Source organism: Suncus etruscus, chromosome 18, assembly GCF_024139225.1.
Source record: "Suncus etruscus isolate mSunEtr1 chromosome 18, mSunEtr1.pri.cur, whole genome shotgun sequence".
Classification (NCBI taxonomy): domain Eukaryota; kingdom Metazoa; phylum Chordata; class Mammalia; order Eulipotyphla; family Soricidae; genus Suncus; species Suncus etruscus.
Genome location: NC_064865.1, coordinates 41,677,948 through 41,698,717, shown reverse-complemented (window position 1 = coordinate 41,698,717; position 20,770 = coordinate 41,677,948). Strand labels below are relative to the sequence as shown.

The window sequence follows — 20,770 nt, the reverse complement described above, 5'->3', positions numbered from 1 at the left end:
TTTCAGTTCAATAAATTCTTTAGAGCAAGAATCTTGCAAAACCATATATTAAAGGAACCTTAATAAAATAGGTGATATCCTGCCTCCTATGTGGCTGGTTTTATTTACCCAGTCCAATGTTTAAAACACTAAAATGAGAGCCCTCCCTAATTTGTTTTGAATTCTCCACAAAATACCAAAGAGGAAAAACGGGAACAAACAAAAACAGTAAAATCGAGAAGCAGTTCAAGAAAAAGCAAACAAGAACAACAAAAAAAAATAGTGTCAGGTGACTTAGGAAAGCAATTTACAAGAGGGAGAGAAGGATTTTATTCGAGACCATCCCCTACTGCTATGACTAAAAAATTACAGCAGAGCTTATTTTAAGTTAGTAACTTTCCAAAGCCATCATAAAACAGAGGTCCCAGTCAATGAAGCAGTTCAAACTGTAAGCAGAGAGAGAGCTTAGCTGTCTAATCTGTCTAATTTTCAGGAGAACACACTAAGCACTGGTCAAAAGACTTCTGCTAAAGATATTCAAGTGCTAAAGCCACTGTGCGCTGGTAGGATGGTAGGAATGTTCTGGAACAGGCTCTATGCCAATGCACCCACTTAAGTCTTCACAAAAAAGGAAGATTTCCTGTGCACTGTTTACATTGAGATCTGGGGAGAATAGCAGTAGCTGAGGGATAATTTACCCCATGTGGATGTTCTCTCACCACTAGGGCACAAGACCTTGTGATGTGAAGTCAACAGGCATTGTGGACTTTAGGACAGAAGAGAAGACTCATAGTGGTGGGAAAAGGAAATAAATGCATAGGAGAAAAACCACAACTCTCCAGCTGAAGAATGAACAAGGTTATGATAGCTGGAGAAGAACTGAGACAATGAGTCCAGAAACTAAGAACATGGGAGAGGGTTATCAGCAGAGACATCAAACATCTTTTCTCCTCTTCACGTCTCCTTTTTCTTTTCTCCTCTTCTCTCCCCCATAATGCCTCAGAAAGATGCTTTAATGAGAGGTAAAAATAAAATATTTCTAGAAAGGGAAAGGAGAAGACCAAAGATGCAGAGAGCAACCAGCACTATGGGGAGGCCTAAAAGTAAAACTGAATGAGCCATAAAGTGTAATCCAAACCTCACCCCAAATATGAGGTTTCTCTAGAGGAACATGATACTTCTGCTCGTTAGATGTAAGGAGAGCAACAGTATCTCTCCAAACCCAGCTCAACTCTCACTAGAAAAATAGTAACTCCAAAAGGTAACCCCTAAAGGTGAGTGTACAGGCAGGTTCACAAACTCTCTGTTAATCTGCACTGTCTTATACCAGACAGGCAGCTTTCAACAAAAATTACAAGGCATTAAAGACAAATAAAAAGAGAAAAGGCAATGAGAACTAGACAAATATAAAATGGATGACACAACTCTCAGAGAACTAAGCATTCATAATGACTCATCAAGTAAGAGGTTTTAAAGCTAGACAAACTTTTAAAAATTAAAAATATTTAATTAATTGAATGTCTACAGCGAAAGTTTATCAACTCGGTTGTAAATTTTGTTTTGTGTGTAATGTAAAAGGTATAATGAAATTCCACAAAGATGAAAAGAAATTATAAGAGTATCTTTATAATGTCTTTACATGTACAAGGAAGTAATATTTTTAAAGTTAGACAAACTTTTAAAAAAATGGTCAGTAGAGGGCCGATGAGGTGGCTCTAGAGGTAAGGTGTCTGCCTTGCAAGCTCTAGCCAAGAAAGGACCAAGGTTCGATCCCCAGGAGTCCCATATGGTCCCCCCGAAGCCAGGGGCAATTTCTGAGCTCTTAGCCAGGAGTAACCCCTGAGCAACAAACAGGTGTGGCCAAAACAAAAACAAAACCAAAAAAAGGTCAGTAGAAAAAAATAAGAATCAAAAATGCTCAATAAGAGGAAAACAATGAAAAACAATGATATAACATATGCAATAAAACATAAAAATTAAAATAAACAAAATGGCTAGGAAGGTGTAAAAAAGTTTTAGTTCACCCACGTAAGTAATATTAATGGAAAAGAGAGATTTGCCAGATTGAATTAAAACAAAAAAGACAAGACCAAAGCATACGTTGTTTTAATTTTTTTTTGTTTATAGACCACACCCAGAAATGCTGAGGTGTTACTCCTGGATCTTCACTCAGGAATTACTCTGGGGAATGCTGGGGGGACCATACAGAATGCTGGGAACTGAACCCAGGTTGGCAGTGTGAAAGGCAAGTGCCCTATTCAAACATATCATGTGCACAAAAATATATTTATGTTATATAGATTGAAAATAAAGATAAAATATATAATTTTAATGAACTGCAGTATAGTTGGAAAAATACAAATATCACACAATAGTTATCAGAACAACAAATAAAGATAATTAAAAGCATTATATAATGACAGTGAGATTGACACTGTAGGAACAAAGGGATTGACACTCTATGTTTGAGCAACTAGGCCAGAGCTTCAAAACAGTTGAGGCAAGGGGGCCAGAGAGATAGCATGGAGGTAGGGCATTTGCCTTGCATGCAGAAGGACAGTGGTTCGAATCTTGGCATCCTCTATGGTCCCCCGAGCCAGCCAGGAGCAATTTCTGAGCATAGAGCTAGGAGTAACCTCTCAGCGCTGCCAGGTGTGACCCCAAAACCAAAAAAAAAAAAAAAAAAAGAAAAAGAAAAAGAAAAAAATAGATGAGGCAAACATTGAAAAGTCAGCAAGAAAAATCCATAATTATTGTTTAAAGAGTTCAACAGTTTCCTATGTAATTGATGAAATAGGTGCACAGAAAAGCAGTAAGAAAATAGAGGACTTAAACGCAATACAGATGACATTTTTATAATTTTTTTCTCAGCAGAATATACTTTCTTGATAAGCGTATATGGACCATTCACTAATACACAACATAACCTGAGTTACAAAACAAATCACAATCATTTGAAATAAATAGAAGTCAGAGAGAGTAGGGTTTGTAATGAAAATGGAATCATAGCAAATATCCACAAACTGGTACAAAAGCTGGCTCAAAGGGCTAGATCTGCATCAAAGTTCTGAAGCATGATTCCTGGTTCCATACAGGCCTATGTGCTTCCAGGGAGTGGCTCAAGTGACTGCAGGGCCTGAGAACAGCAGAGAGCATCACCTGGTGCCAGCAATGAGTTGTGAGGTCTGCACTGTCAGGAGAGGCACCAGTGCCCCAAGCTGTGGGAAGCCCCACAACAAAAAAAATAAACTTACTTATAATGCTGGAGAGATAGCATAGCTGACCCAAATTCAATGTCAGGTACCACCTGAGCATACAGATCCAGGAAAAAAACCCCAGAGCATTACCAGGCGGGACCCCCAAATAGACAAAAGAAAATTTACATATTGGATAAATGTGAAAAATCTCCATAAATATTTCAGAATCAGACCACATATTTATAAACATTCCTTTGGCCTACTTGAAGGCCTCAAAGAAAAGTTAGAAATTTTCTGAACCATTCCAAATTAAAATATAGCATCCAAATTGCACATGGAGCTAAAATAGTTGTTAGAGGAAAATTGTGTGTATTAAGTACTTTTATTACAAAGGGAATCTCATATTTATCATTTAAGCTCTCATATTTAGAAATGAAGAAAATTCTGAAACTAAACCCAAAGGAATGAGCAAGAAAACAATAAAGATGAAAACTGAAATAAAAATTGACCAAAAAATCATTCAAATAAACCACAGTGAGTAATTTTTTAAAAGGGTAACACAATTTACAAACCCCTATTATTAGCTAAGGATAAAAGAAAGGAAATATAATTTACTGAAATTAGGTGAAAAAGGAAAAATATCGCTAGAGACTTTACAGATACTAAATGAGTAGGATCTAAAAAGAGATATCTCCTATAACAACTGAAATTTAAAATGAAAAAAAAAAACTACGCTGGCAGTAAAAGAATGATTATTCTTAAGAACATATTAATAAATATGCAAAAAATTTATGTTGAGACTAAAGAGCACTGGTTAGAAACAAGGAAAATGAAGAGAGAAATATACCGTGAAATCTCAACCTTGATCAAATTTCCAATGTAATCTATAGAAGCAATTTAATTCTACATAGTCAAAACAATTTGGACAAGGGTAATAATAATACCATGGAAATGAGAAGCCTGACCTCTAGAACTACTCCCTTTTAAAGGCATTGCAGAAAAAAAGGGGAAAACTCCTGGGAAAAGAGAGACAAGTGACGGTTATAGATTACTGGGAAGATTTCTATCAAGAACCACACAGGGTATTTTAGGGATGATGGAATTATGAGGTATGTTGGAGTTAAGGGGCAGGGGTACAACTCTAATCACTGGTTACAGATCCCAGAAGAGCACACCATGAAGTGGGTTTTATACATAGATAAAAGCGAGCAACCACGATGTAGGGTGAAATAATTCACTATGGAATAAACATAATAAACAGAGAATGCTACCTCTAGCTGAAGGATATGGGAATACAGGCGATAGGGAAGAAAGATGAAGGGGTTGTTGCCCTTAGGTTGCTAGCAAAGAACACACCACCTAGTGGCCAATTCTTGTGGCTAGCTATCTTGGTGATAGGAACTTGGAGAAATAAAAGATTTTATGGGGAAAGGTTTGATGCCTGGGTTTGAGCATCTTGTGAAGCTTAAGGGATCTCAAAGAAGTAACCTGTTTAAGTGGTCCTTGAAGTCATATGGATACAAATGAATTAAAGATCAAAAAAGAAATGATTAGGTTTTCCTTCTAGAAAAATGGCAATAGACAGTAACACCACAGCAATCACCAATGTATTAAGATGTCAACGTAGTTTCAAAGTACATATCTGATATTGTAAGGAAGTAAGTTTATAGTAGAAAGTCCTAGAAGACAGTTGAGTAATGAAGGGAAACATGACCAATAACATAATCCCTAATGTGCACAGTAAAGCCATCACCAACCCCAATAAAACACAACCTCAGTCCATTATAAGTACACACCAGAGATCCCCAAATCGAGAAATCATCTACAAAATAACTGATTAGTGACCTTGACACATGTCAAGGTTATTAGAGATAAGACTGAAGAAGCCAGTGTCTAGATCTAAAGAGCCATGATGAGGAAGAGCAATGTAGGCTCCTGGATGAAAGTCCAGCTAGAAGAGGAACCACAGGGGAAAAACTGATGACATTTAAGTTCTGTATTTGACTTGATAATATTCTACTATGAGCTTGAATTCTCAGTGGTGAGAAAATGTTGTGTGGTTATCTACTGTTCCACTTACAAGAGGAAGATGGATAGAAAGCATGCATAGGAACTCTGAAGACTAGCTCTGCAACATTTTTCTAAGCCAAATCTTTATGAAAATGACATGAAAAAGAACTCTGTCATGTAAGAGAAATAGCCCCAATGGGCTGGAGCACATACTTTGCATGCTTTGAATCTGATCTCTAGTGATCTCAAACACCCCCAGAAGTGACTCCTGAGCACAGAGTCTTGGAGTAATCTCTGAGCTACACTGGTAGGTGTGACTCCATCCAGCACAAAAACCCCAACCAAAAAACCCAACATCCTTATTGATGCTCTATCAAGACAACACAGGAACCCTTTTGACATCAATATAATCTCCTATGGATAAACTTGCACCACATCCTCCTTTGTAGTCACTGTCTATTTGAGTCCTCTCTTTGGTTGAGTTATTTTTCCTCTTTTCTACTGTTTGAATATTTCCTGTAGTTAATTGTTTAACTAGTCATTCTTGCAATCAGTTTCAACAATTCTCTTGGTTAAGTTAAAAGCACAGGAAATTTGTGCGTTATGCACCCAACCCAGTTTTTCTCAACCAGGGATAATCAGAGCAGAGCTGGATCTGATTAGAGCAGCACTGGCAGGGCCGGGCATGAGTATGTCTGGCCAAGCAGCATCAGCAATGGCTCCCGGGCCCCATGAGCACTGCCTCGGAGGCCTCTCTCAACCCAAATAAAATAACAAGAACAATATGAAAGAAGGTCACTGGTGAACTATACCCAACAAGCCAACTTATAAATATGCATGACTTCAATGTTTATTGGTACAGATACTATGAGCATCACATAATTATTTTATGAATGGAATACACAAAATGCAACCCGTAAGAAGAGTGCAAAGTAATAAGCGAGTCTTTTTAATTTCACAATGCATACACTGCATTTCTAGTGTAGCTAGGGGAGTTTAAGAATGATTATAAATCTTTTAAAATTTTAATTAGACACCTCTACATAATGGTTCAGTGTACGCAACGTATGCGAAGGTTTTAAAAAGAACAATGTAATTTTGGCTCCATTTCAACCCCACTAAGCCTTAATCACGCCAATTTCAGACCATTTTTTTTTATTTTGCAAGTTGACCATTTTAATAGGGGATGGGGCACAGAGAGTGGCCTCTCTACATACTCACAAGCCTATAGCACAGAGAGCAGTAAATGGGGTCTGAGACCCCTTTCTATAACTGTCCATCCCCAAGACAAAGAGAATAATGTTATCACTGTCATTGTGCCCAGAAACTCCTGAGCAAGAAGTTATCCATAAAGCTTAGAAATATGGAAATGAATTTCAAGTCATCACAGATTTACTAAATAGGATTGATATTTTTGGGTGATAAATGTAAAAAAAAAAGGTTAAATGGCAGATAACAAGGCACCTTTCAAACATCTAGAGGGCACCTGCAAAGCCAAAAGGCAATGTTTGGATTCATGTTAATGAATACTAAGTATCTGGCTTCATGCTGTTTATCCGTTCATAATCCTTCCCTTTTTTCTACCTTTGTTCCCCGGGTAAGAAATGGTGCTGAGAGAGAGAAAACCCAAAAGAAAAAAGTGACCCTTAAAGACAGTGACATAAAAATGCTCTGGATACCAAAGTTCACTGTCTTAAGACTCTAATATTAATCATTTGCGACTGCAAGTTACTGAAGTATAAGACACTATAACAACTATCTGTACTGGCCAACTACAACTTGTAAATAGCCAGATTAAGCCCTGAACATTATCAGGTATGGCCCCAAAATGAAAACAAAGTTTTTTCACCAAAAAAATGGCTCTTTTTATTTATATATGCCCTTGTAGATATACATTGTGCAGTCATTCTAAATTTTATTAATACTCAGTAAAATATTACAAAAATGCAATTGAAATAGATAGGGAGTAAAATATATAAAGTGAAGCAATATTTTTTGGTTTTGTGGGGCTTTTGGGGGGAAAGGATATATTTCAAGAAACCTGTCAAACAACTTCCCTGAAGTTCTAATCTTCTGAAGATGAATGTCTCAATACCAAGTAGGCCTAATCACTGCTGCCCGACAGCGCCACCTGCTGGAAGAGTGGGCAGACTTGAGAACCTCAGCTGGGGCGCCCTCCAAGCTCAGCACAGCCCCAGTATCAAAACACTTGTAATTTGTCTGTTCTTTTCTTATATGTTTATAAACATTACTCTGAAATTGAGACAAACAATGACAACCTGGGGGGGAAATTTTAAAGCATGCAATTATCTCAGTAATGTTTTTTAAAATAAAACCATTAAGATTATAGTGGACCAACACTGAATATTCATTAACCTGGGAAAGCCAACCAAAGATGGTATCATCTCTGTGCTTTTCATTAATGGGATTAACACTTCTTTAAATACTAATCCAAGACTTACTGTGGTTTCATACTGTGCATGGAAATTTTTCTTAAAAGGAGTGAGACTTTCCCGAAAATTTCAAGTAATGAAAGAGTCTAAAGAGTTCATTTAGTTTCAAAAGATGACTGGAAGTTTATATAAAATCAATTGAATTATTTTCAAAGTAAACATGGTATGTTTTAAATCCAGTGATCTGGCATCTTCTTATCTGCATTAATCTAAATGCTTAAAACGTTAGCAAGAATGTTCCAGCGACTCTTGGCCGTATTATATGGTGCACCCAGTTGAACAGTCAAAGGCACATATTAACATTCCTAGCATTGAAGTCCAGCATGTTGACAAAAAAAAATGTCCCCCCCTTTGGACTAGGACATGTAAAGAAAATAGCTAGAAGGATCATTTTTGACACAAAAGGTGAAACAAAAAAGTATTCACTACTACCCCAAGAAAACCAGGAACAAAATTCCTGAGACTAATTTTGCATGGCAAGAATACACTGGGCATGGACTAGGTCAGACCAGAGGAATTAAGTCTTTTCTTAAGCACATACAACAAAAGCTTCAGTTGGAATGGTTAGTTTTAAACAAATGGAAACTTCCTTTAAATACCAAATGTCCAAACTTTAATGGCTGGCTTGCTTAGGAATAAAAAAAAAGCCATAATATTAATTAATTCAGTATAAACAAGCTTTATAAATGTACTCCATATAATAAAATCAAAATAATAATTTATTTGTAAATAAAAGATAAAGCTGGTAGTCATTCAGTGCGTGGTTGCCGAGGGAAGTAAAAATGCTAAACAGATGAAGACCTCAATCTTCACCATAATATGGTACATTGATGTTAACAAGAACAACTCTCCATTACACATTATACCGACATATGACATTCTGGGTTACTGTGTGGTCAACGCTTGAGAGTAAGACTGGGATTTTTAGTTTAATGTTTCTTATTAAGGTTCTCTGATTTATAATAGTGTAGATGGTAGTTTGCTGTATACATATTTCCAACACCACAACTCATCACTTTTCTCTTCCAGAGACCCCAAATCTAACCCCTCTCACCCCCCTTCCCCAGCATTTTTGTTACATGCTCAGATTTACCACTGGGTGCCTTAATTATGTATATTTTAAGTCCAACATATGAGAGAGATCATTCTGTATTTATTTCCTTCTCTTTTTAAAATTTAATTTTATTGAAACCATTGTGATTTACAAAATTCTTCGTAGTTGAGTTTCAGACACACAATGAATCAAAGCCAATCCTACCACTAGTACCCCTCTCTCTCCAATATTCCCAAGTACATCCCATTCCATATAACAGGCCCATTTTAAGTTTAGAGTGTTAAAGTTTGGGTCTTTTGATTCCACTGTTGTTGACTCTGGCTTGGATATGTAAGTTCTGTCCTTTCTTAACACCACCAATGCACTGGCTCCTGGCCCCTATCCTTTCATATTTGTTTCTCCTTCTGCACTCAAATTTCTTTCCTGCTCCTTGCTATACTCTGGGGCCAGTCTCTATTTCCTATCTGACTTCTCTCAATATGATATTCTCCAAATCCATCCATGTTGTGGCACACTGCATGATTCTGTTGGTTCTTAGAGAAGCTCCACATTATTGAACTTTGTATATATACCACAACTTGATACAATCATTTGCAACTGGGCATTTGGGTTGCTCCCATATTTTGGCTATTGTGCAAAATATACACACATAGGTGTGTATATATTTTTTTGAGTTAATGTTTTTGTATGTTTTGGGGAAAATTCCCAAGAAGTGGTATTTGGGTCCTATGGGAGTTCTATTCCTATTTTTGGAAAGTGCTCCATATTGCTTTCCATAGAGGCTGAGCCAGAATTTTATTTTATAAATGAAGCAATGAAATTAAGTTAGGGGTGTAGCTTGTGGCAAAGCACATGAGTAAGGCCTTGGGTTTGCTTCCACCACAGCAAAAAAAAAATAAAAAAAAGGTAAAGACAGAAAAAGCAACTAAATAGAAACACAGAGTAAAAAAGACTTGAAATTTCCTCGCCCCCAAAGTCATAAGCTGACCAAAACATTACCAAACAGAAACGAGGTCTAAAAATAAATATGGCTTAATACTTTTAGAGTAACCCCTCTGTCCTTCAGTGAACAGTCATGAAGTTTGGTGCAGTGAAAGAAAAACTCAAATATATTTCCTAGTGATTATGTGCATTATAGAAAATATCAGTTAAATAACATATACAAACTCAGTTTTTCCTTAGATCTACAAATCCTTAAGTGTCTCAGAACTAATCTACAAAGTCTAGGGCAGTTGCATGGAAACAAATTAATATCCACCTGTGCTGTTTTTCTTTAAAGAGGTCCCCACCCCACCCCCATATACATCAGAGCAAGTCAAGATTTAAATGTATGCAGAAACTTCTTGCAGATACCGTGGAAATTAACTGTTTAAATACCTGAGACTTTCAGAAAAATGTGCTGAATCTAACAACCTCATGTTTACTGGTAGGGACCGAAGAGTGATGCAATGATCCCACTGTGGTTAACTTGAGATGCAGAAGTAGCTAGTACAGCTGTTTAAGAGTTCTACTCAGGAACCAGAGAAGCTGAAAACCAAGGTCTCATATGTGGCTTGAAATGTTTCTTGCACTGTACTGGTTTCCTGTAAGATAGGGCTCCTGTACAGGGGCTATTTTTTTTTAATCGCTATACTAAGTTGACACCTGGAGTCTATTCATGTAACTGGCAAATTTCAACGGTTTTTAGGAAGATATGGATGCCGAAAGCTATTCAGCTGACAGAGCATGCTTGGTTTCCACAATTGCCTTTCACCTGCCTGGACCACCTGCAGATAACCCTTGATAAGCACAGCTCTGAAAGACAAATAGTCTGAGAAGTGACCAGTAAGCAGTATCTGAGAAGCACTGTCACCTCTGCCTGGTAAAATCATGGAAGCTCATGACCAAGCCCGCACCTTGAGAATTTTTTGTTTGTTTGTTTGTTTTGGCTTTTGGTTTTTGGGTCACACCAGGCAGCGCTCAGGGGTTACTCCTGGCTCTACACTCAGAAATTGCTCCTGGCAGGCTCGAGGGACCATATGGGAAGCAGGGATTCAAACCATTGTCCTTCTGCATGCAAGGCAAACACCCTACCTCCATGCTATTCTCTGGCCCCAGCCTTGGGAATTTTTTTCAATATATATATTTTTTTAGTCTAAAGGAAGTTCTGAACAGAATAACAGCCAGTAATATTACTTCACACAAATTTTAAGTGTATTTGCAGAGTGAATAAGTTACATAGATAAATTTAGAATATGTTTTTAATGGTGAACCTAAGCAAATGAAATCCCCCCCCCGGGGGGGCCTGGTTGCCACAGAGTGATGGAATGTGTGTTCTGTGTCAGATGAATAGTAAAGGAGAAGAATGAGAAGTGAAATCAAGACCCCAGGATGCCACCAAAAGCATCTTGTGAGTCTGATCACCATTCAAGGTTTAAGACAAGCAGGAAGTGGAAAGTCCCTATCCTGCCCCATCCAGTTTAATCACCAAGTTTCCTTTCTGATGAAGAAAGAGCAGAAGACACTTGGTGGCAGGAATCTGAGTGGTGGAGCCTCTGTGACAGCCCAAGTTTCAGAAGTCACCAGGGTTGGGAGTTTGATCCACAGAGGAAGAGGCTTCAGCTAGAGACACAGACGTCAAAACATACTAACATATACTGTAAATATCCTCCCTTCTAATTTTTATGGAAACACATCATTTCACTGACAGTTTAATATGAATTTTTATCCTTAGAAACTGAAACTGAATGTGAAATTGACACTAACGGACAGAGCAGATGCTGCTCTTCCTGGTAAGGTCCTTTTGAAGTTGATCAAGGGCAGGATTTTAAAACATCCCAAAAACATTGAAGTAGGAGCAAACTAGGGTCTGGAGGTAGAGAGACGCTTGCCCTGCAAGTGGTTAACCCAAGTTTGATCCCCAGTAACCTGTAATGTAACCTGAATCCTGCCAGCATCGATCCCTGACCTCAGCAGATAAGGTCCTCAAACCAGAACAGAGCAACACAAAGAAAAGACAAACTAAATCCTTCCATGGGGAAAAGTCTACAGGACCAAAAATCTTCTAGACCAAAGAGAAAAATTATTTAACGGGTTCCATAAAATGGTCTCTAATTTAATATTGAGCAAGTTTTCTAAATTAGTTGTATCATTATTAGACACATAGACACAAAAATGAGAGGTCACAGGGAAAGAAAAAAAGTTATATGTCTTTCCAGCCAAACTTGACAACTCCATCTGATAAAGAATGCTGAAACTTTGAGATACATATTCCATAAAAACACCTTACAGAACAGAATTTTTTTAACTGAAGGGGATTTTTATATTTTAATCTGAATAGGGCAGCAATAATAAAGAACTCCTTATTACTCATCACTTATCTGAATACATTAAAAAAATCTAACACATCAGATTCTTCTAGTCATTACTACCCCAATTCTTACTATACAGCAGCAATACACAATCTTCTAACCCCCCAAAACAGAAACCAAACCCTGAGCAATTAAAATTCTAGGGTTCCAGATTTAAAAGTCTCCTTTTTGCTTTCTTGTTTCAAGAATCACGGAAGATAATCTGGATGTCTAATCAAAAGAACATGAGAATAAACATTTGAGAATTCCTAATACAACACAAGTATCAGGAAAATCACATAGCAGTTTGGGGGTGTGGAAACAACAAGGAATTGGTGTCATCAGCCCCAGCAGAAACCACAATTGCTCTGGTGCCCAGGGTCTTACTGGTGTACATGGCATGCCCTGACCCCCGCTGCTTTCCCAGTGTGCTATGTCCAGCTGCCCATCCTGCCTCACTCATGCTCTTAACTGCCTTAGTCCCCTACGCCTGGACTCAGATAACAAACACCTTTCGTGTGGAAAGTTTACCTTCTTCGTCCCCCCTTTCCAACTAGTATCTTCCCAACAATTCAACATAGAGTTAAATTAAGCCCTTCTCTGTTTTCTAGGATGCCCTGAACCATCCTTTTGCAACCATCCATCCCCCAAGAGTGAAGCTACTCCATCTCCCCAAGAGACCAGAGCACTTGAGCAGTGACCTGCTTGTGCCAGACAGTGGCTGTGGTGCTCAATAAATTAGAGAACCAATCAAAATGCAAATAGCATTTTCTTGCCTGAAACTCTGAGAACAGAATAGATCTTTGTCAATCTCAAGAGGTCATAATTGAGGAAGAAAAAGTGCAAGAGATAGGCACCTTGAATTATCTTCAAGGTTCAGATTCAGTAACCAATAAACTAAAAAAAATGTAAGTCCAGGGCCAGGAATATGGCTCAGTGGTAGACCTCCTGCCTTACAGGTTCAATCTCCAAATCTACACAGCCAACAACATAAAAGGATACTATGACTTCATGAACCCTTACAGAACCTCCTTGGCTGTTGTCAAATAGATAGGACTTCAATGTAACAGAATCAAATGCTATGTTATTACAACTACCTTTTGGCTTTAGTGGGGGAAATTCAATGAAAAAAAAACTAATATATCAAATTCTGAAGATAATACTATTAAATTTAATAAATATATAAAATTATTTTATACTTGGGCTAGAGAGATAGCACAGTGGTAGGGCATTTGCCTTGCATGTGGCTGACCCAGGACAAACCTGGATTCGATTCCTGGAATCTCATATGGTTCCCTGAGCCTGCCTGGAGTGATTTCTGAATGCAGAACCAGGAGTAACCCTTGAATGTCATCAGGTATGGCCCCAAAACTAAAACAAAACCAAAAAATAACCCTAAAACAAAAATTATTTTAAACTTAAATAGGTCCTTTTTTTTCAGCCATATACTGGGTTAGTAAGTATGCCTACCTCTTGCTAGATGTGATCTTAAGGAGCTGGAGACAGAACAGCCAACAAAAGACACAAAAAGTTATCTGTCCTGTGTCTGCTTTCATCAATGAAATAAATGAATATGAAGAGTGTGGTTGAGTGCAAAGGCATGCCAGCACACATTTCTGGTGCTGGTATTCTATGAAGAACAATAAAAGCTATGGAGACAAGGCATGCTGACAGGATAAAAGAGGGTTTTGTTTTGTTTTGTTTTGTTTTCTGTTTTTGTTTTGTTCAGCAATGTTCAGCTACTGGTTCTGTTTTTAGGGATCACTCCAACCATGTCTTGGTGAAATGTAGGTAGTGCTGGAAATAGAATTCAGTTAGCTGAGGGTCTGGCAAGTACTTTACCTGCAAGCACTATCTCCCCTACCCCTTTGGTCTTGATTTTGGGGCCACACACAGCTGTGCTCAGTGGTGATCTGATGGACTTGAGGAAACAGATGTGGTGCCACTGATCAAACACAGTAATTCTTTTGGGCCACACCTGGTGGTGCTCAGGTTTTATTCCAGGCTATGTTCAGAAGTCACTCAAGTGGATGCCTGGGATTAAACCTAGGCCAGTAATGTGTAAGGCAAACTACTCCATTACTGCTCTGGCCTATCAATAAAGTAATAATGATCTAAAAAAAAACAAAACAACCTAATTACCTAATTTGAAACAAACAAAACTAGTGAAACTAACTGGTTTTAGCACAAGACCTCATCTCAATCTCAGTAGGCTGTCAAGTTTGAGTTCTAACATACAACCAATTTCAATGGCTTCTGAGATGAGATGAAAAACACAATTTTTCCATGAATAGCACTTGAATGTTGGTGGTAGGTGTGGTAAATTCCATGCACAGAGAGTTGTGAAGTTATTGCCCTAAGATTCTAGAAATGCTGTAAACCAAGAACAAACCTAATTGAAAGGGGGAGGGAGACACAAAGAAAAGAGACAGAAATTCATGTAAAAAATCATATTGTATGGGGCTAAAGCTATAGCACAGCAGGAGGGTGTTAGCCTTGTGTGTGGCTGACCTGGGTTCAATTCCTGGCATCCCACATGGTCCCCCAAGCCTGCCAGAAGTGATTCCTGAGTGTAGAGCCAGGAGTAACCTCTAAGTGATGCTGGGTTGTGACCCCCAAACCCAAAACCAAATATAAATAAAAAAAATTATACTCCTTTGTAAACTTAGGGATCAATCTTTTACATGCAGAATACTCTACAGCTATTTCAGCTCATTTTTATGATTCCCTTTCTTTCTTTTTATTTTTAAATAAATAATACCTTTATTTAAACACCGTGATTACAAACATGATTGTAGTTGGGTTTCAATCATAAAAAAATACCCCCCTTCACCAGTGCAACATTCCCATCACACATGCCCCCATCAACCCTCCTCCATGACTCCTTTTCTGAAGACAACATGGAAGATTACTGTTATTAATTTTTACATTTCGCACATTTTCTAGTCCTATTTTTTCTTTTTTTGTTTTTGAGCCACACCCAGCAGTGCTCAAAGGTTACTCCTGATTCTGTATTCAGGGGACATTCCTGGCTTCTGGTGGTGCTCTGGAGACTCTATGGGTACTGGGGATCAAACCTGGGACAGCCAGGTGCAAGGCAAAAGCCCTATTTGTTGTGCTATAGCTCCTGCCGCCAGTCATGTTTTCCATTGTTATCTCTGCTTTGTTTTCCTACTCTGTGGATAATAAACAATACTTACTCAAATTGTTGCTCATTTATCCTAGCTTCTTACATCTGATTTGCTCAACAAAATGGCAATAAATAATCAAATAAACTGCCTCCATTAGCAGTGAATTATAATAACTGCAAAAGTATAATTTTAACCAAATGTATCACATCAAACAAAAATATATTCAGTGCCTAGCAATAAAAAAATCAGTTTTTTAGTCGTCTCTAGAAAAACAATATTATACATGTATCAATGCAATATTAGCATTGATTTTGTGTCTCCACCCACCCCCCCCTTTTTTTGTGGGAGGGCCTCCCAAATAGTGCTCAGAAGGCCTGAATACTCCACTGGTAACTTTTTTTGTTTTTTTATTTTTGGGCCACACCTGGTGACACTCAGGGGTTACTCCTGGCTATGTGCGTAAAAATCGCTCCTGGCTTGGGGGAACCACATGGGACACCAGGGATCGAACTGAGGTAGGTCCTGAGTCAGCCACGTGCAAGGCGAACACCCTACCACTGAGCTATCGCTCCAGCCTCACCATGGGCAACTCTTGACTAATCATATCAGTGATTCCATGCATGGGCCAGAGGATGCTATGTTGCTCAGGCCCTATGGTGCAAGGAATTACCTGCACCACTGTGGCAAGGTTTGATGCTCTGGCGGGGAACCACTGGTAATTGAACTGCAGGGCTGAATTCTTTCAATGTTAAATTTTAAATCCTGATAATGCTGTTCCTAGCATGTACCAACATATCAATGTATAAAACATTAAAAGCTCCATACTCTGTTAATTTGTTATGAAGATGCTAATTTATTAAGAATGCAACAATTTCCTCAGCTTTATTTCAAAGCTGGAGCATATGCTCTACAGGAGATATGCCCAGGTTTGATCCCTGTTCCCCTGGTCCCCAGCACCCTTTGGAGTGACCCCTGTCAACAGAGCCATGATCAGCACCTGAATTCTGCTGAGGCTATAAACAAACAATAGCATTAAGTGAAAAACAGTTGCTTCTTGTGATTCAAATACTAGACACATCAATTATGCCTTAAAAATGGAGTGACTTTTCCTACACAGACTGGTTTATTTAGGTAGATTACTGATTGTACGGTAAATTAAACACATTTGATTATTTTTAAAAACCTCTATTTTCAATGAAATGATCACAATTCTCTTTCTTAAAATTATTCTTTTAAACTAATAAGTAAATCAAAGTAATTAAATAAATCAAGGGAGCAGCAATTTCCAAAAAGCAGCTGGGTGATTCAATAAAAAAAAGTTAACTCTTGTTGATAACTTATGGATTAAAAGAAAATCCCAAAATATACATCCAGTTTCTGATTAGTTAGAATAACTAAACTGTCTTGTTTTTTCTCAAAGTTTGGCAGAGATAAATACTCGCACTTGAGGTAACATACTGTATTTTTCATACCATAACACACATACACACACACACACACACACACACACGTAGTTAACAAAACAGATTAACCTTTTAAAATAACAAATCTGGGGTCTATAAACAACTACTCAGAAATGGGAAACAGATTTAATAGACTGAGGTAATGAAGACAGAAAGCATAAGTGGGAATGGGAAGAAAAGTATGGACGCAATAAATGAAAATAGCATCTATGAAAAATATGGGGAAAGCCTTACCTGATTCTTCTGCATCTTGTTCGTCTATTAAACCTACTGAGATGCCTAAATCCACACATTTCTTGCTATGTGTCTTGGACTTCATATGTTTTGTCAGATTTCCTTAAGGAAAAAGAATGTTTACTAAGCTTACATAGCATTTATATATGTATATATACATAAATTTTGCTACTGCCTTTGCCAACACTGTCAAATCTTATCCTTATTTGAAGTCAAAATACAGAAGATGGTTTACAATCAATGCCAACAACTAACTCCAGAAAAATAAATTTGTTATCTTGATGCTGTAATAATCCAAATATTTATTAGTAATGATCTCTCAAGTCAGCCTCCTCTAGGGTTTCCATTGTCTAGTCCTTATTGATGACTCAACTGTCCTGTATACACTTTAAAACTATCTGCTGAGGGGACGAAGTAGTGGTGTGGAGCAGTAAGGCATCTGTCTTGCTGGCGCTAGTATAGGACGGACCTTGGTTAGATCCCCAGGCATCCCATTAGGTCCCCCAAGCCAGGAGTGATTTCTGAGCGCATAGCCAGGAGTAACCCCTGGGCGTCACTGGGTGTTGCCCAAAATAACAAAAACAAAAACAAACAAAAGTATCTGCAGAGACACTATTACCACATTTCTCCAATACATCTTGGAGTGCAAATTATTCAGCGGTTGTGCCCATGGACTCTCCCTTCCTGGACTTCTTTTCCTTGCCTGCCTCTCTGCGTTTGTTGCAAGCTATTCTTCAATAAGGCTCGTCTGTGGTGTCTGGAATACTCTAGATTGACGCGACATTTCAGATGGGTTTTCAAGAGCGTCATTGGTTTCTGATCACTGATTCGGGACCAGTTATTTGCAGGACATAGGGAAAGGGTTTTGCATTTTAGCAGGTCACTTTTTGTCCCACATGGTGCAAAGACACAAGGTGCCAGGCCTGGCAGTGAACCCCTATATATGGGGGCAAACATCTGGGTTTGAGGTCCCCAGGGGCTTCTAAAAAAATGTTTGTGTTCACTATGGTAGCTTGGTGTTTCTCTTTTATTCCTAGCATCTGAAATGCGCTGTGTTTAAATTTTAAATTTTAAGCTGGACTGTGAACTATAGTATGATTATAAGCAGGGTTTCTATTTTGCAACATGGGTTTGAAACACAAGGAAGGATTCTTGCAATAATCTCACTTCACCATGTTGAGCAAATACTCACAATAGTAGTATTTCTAAACGTGTGTTTCCCGGGGTAGCTTTATTTCAACCTTTGTTTTACAGATGAACTGGGATCCAGTAGGCACACTGGGCCCACACAATCAAGAATGCAGGGTAGATTTTTCATTGGAGCAAGCCACTCATGTAGAGTGACAAAGGCCACTACCTGAGGAGCCTGCCACCAAGGTGAAATGACCTCTTTGAAGAAAACAATCTGAATACTGAATTTGGGCAGGTGGGGACAAATGAGTGGTTTATACTTTTTAAATAACCTTTAGGAAAGCTAAAAATATCTGAATCATTGAATCAGATTTTGGGTCTGTAACAACTGAACATATGATTACACTGCTACAATTCCACTCCACTGACACTGAAGAAAGAAGTCTCTAAAACAGGGCATACTTGTTCGGACAGATTCTTAATCTTCGCAGCACTCAAGAGCACAGTGCTTAGAGTTCCAGTGCTCAAGGGTACCACCAGACCAGGTAATGCCTAAGATTCATCAATGCCTAATTTCTATGATTCAAGAGATAATATTTGGATTAAAATGTTTGGACACACCTGATATTGATATATACTTAAAAATGAAGTAAATAGAGTCAACTGTACAATTATCAGAAGATGATGGGCATATTGGTATTATTAATTTCTAATTTTCTGCATACTTTTAATTTTTTCACATGGAAAAGTGAGAAATAATGGTTTGGTCATCTTAATCTGGTTTAAATTTCCACTTGTTAAGTCAAAACACAGGCTTGGGGGGGGAACCATATGAGATGTTGGGATTCGAACCACCATCCTTCTGCATGCAAGGCAAACACACTACCTCCATGCTAGCTCTCCAGCCCCAAAACACATGTTTACTATTTTAAAAAAATATTACAAAATCTCAATGATAAGGTCTGCTAATATTTCTCTTTCTAAATGCTTTTTATTCCCTCTATAGAAAGCCACAGCAAGTTATTTAACTTCCTAAGTCAATGCATAATTGCACTAGGCAAATTTGAGTTTCATTAAGCATAGTTTCTCATCTATGCTTGAACTATTTTTTTTGTTTTGTTTTGTTTTGTTTTGTTTTGTTTTGGCCACACCCAATGACGCTCAGGGGTTACTCCTGGCTATGTGCTCAGAAATCGCTCTTGGCTTGGGGGACCATATGGGACTCTGGGGGATCGAACCACAGTTTGTCCTAGGCTAGCATGTGCACCGCTGTGCCACCACTCCGGTCCCTTGAACTATTATTTTTATATTACCTTTTACCTTTTACATTATTTATTATTATTATTATTACACTTGATTTTAGCCAAAAGGCCAAGAAGCAATATTTATTATTATTTTTATATTATTAATTTTATGACAAATTTTATATTAACCAACTTCTTAATTTAAACCAACTCATCAATTTAAAATAAAACAATTTGTATTTTAAATATGCTTATAAAATGAAAATATCCCCCCCTCCCCCAGTTTTGCAGGCTAATTTTTCTAAGAGAAATTCTGACCGGTTTCAAGAAAAACTGCTCAAAATCTTTTAAAATACAGGGAAATTTTTGTTTCTGGGCTCCTATCAAAAATACTCTGTTAACTTTCTATACTATAAATGAAACATTCTACAGAGAGGTCAATTTAGTATATCTTTCAGTAACTAACCTTTAAAATAAAATGGTGAAAAAAAATTAATTAACATTATTTTGAAAATATGCTCAGAAAATTGCGGGGACATAGCAATAGCATAGTGGGTTGGGCATTTGCCTGGCATATGACTGACCCAGGCTCAATCCTCAGCATCCTATATGGTCCTCTAAGCCTGCCAGGATTGATTTCTGAGAGCAGAGCCAGAGAGGCAGGAGTAACTCAAGCACCGCCAGGTGTGGCCCAGCAACAACAACAACAACAAAAACCTGAATTGTAATTTTATGATCCACATGAAGTGGGTGACACCCCCTTTCCATCAGCATCACTGATTCCGCTCTATAGACTACTCATCAGACCAGACTTTGCTGTCTCTGCACACCCATATTCAGGAAGCATGCCTTTATATCACTTTGCTTAGAATCAAATTGCCTAGAATAACAGGGTAAATCAGAGCAGGGCAAAATGTATTAGGCGTTAATCTCTGTGATTCTGTGGGTAACAGCTGGCAATTTAAAAGACTGGTCAAATTCTACAACCTCATCTGCAAACAGATCTACTATTATTTACTTTGAAAAGCACTCTGTAATTTGTTTACATCTCTTCACAGAAGGTCTGGTTTTCTAAAGGAACTCCACCATTTCAAGAAGGTAACTGTCATACCAACAGCTGAGTAATACCAAATTTCTAATGTTTGCTTTACTAGTCAGTTTCTGTAGCAAAGGCAGTAAGTGGTGGCTAGCACCAATTTAATGTGCATTCAGATTCGCATATTCAAGAAGTTAAAGGCAGAAACCGCTCACACATAATCATCACACTTTGAGCAACAATTTACTAAACACGGATCTAAAATTTCATTTGTTGCTGTTTTGAAGTATTTTCACTTAAGATTAATACTTAGTGGTTCAATCACTATCAGCCAAAATTATTCAGTGAATGGTATCAGTAATATTAGCCAAAAATAAAATAAGGTAATACATTTTGCTAGTCGGTCAATCTTTGTTTATTTTTATTTGTTTGTTCTTGAGTCACACCCGGCAACTTTCAGGGGTTATTCCTGGCTCTATGCTCAGAAATCGCTCCTGGTAGGTTCAGGG

The 20,770-nt window shown here is 38.0% G+C and overlaps 1 protein-coding gene across 1 annotated transcript in view; it reads right to left on the bottom strand.

The window, feature by feature from the left end:
* The window catches only part of HIVEP1 (HIVEP zinc finger 1), a 149,032-nt gene that overhangs the window by 7,747 nt on the left and 120,515 nt on the right, over positions 1–20,770 (bottom strand). The window contains exon 7 of the mRNA XM_049765232.1: positions 16,851–16,952. Coding sequence (XP_049621189.1) covers positions 16,851–16,952 — 102 coding nt within the window. The remainder of the gene's footprint in view (positions 1–16,850; positions 16,953–20,770) is intronic.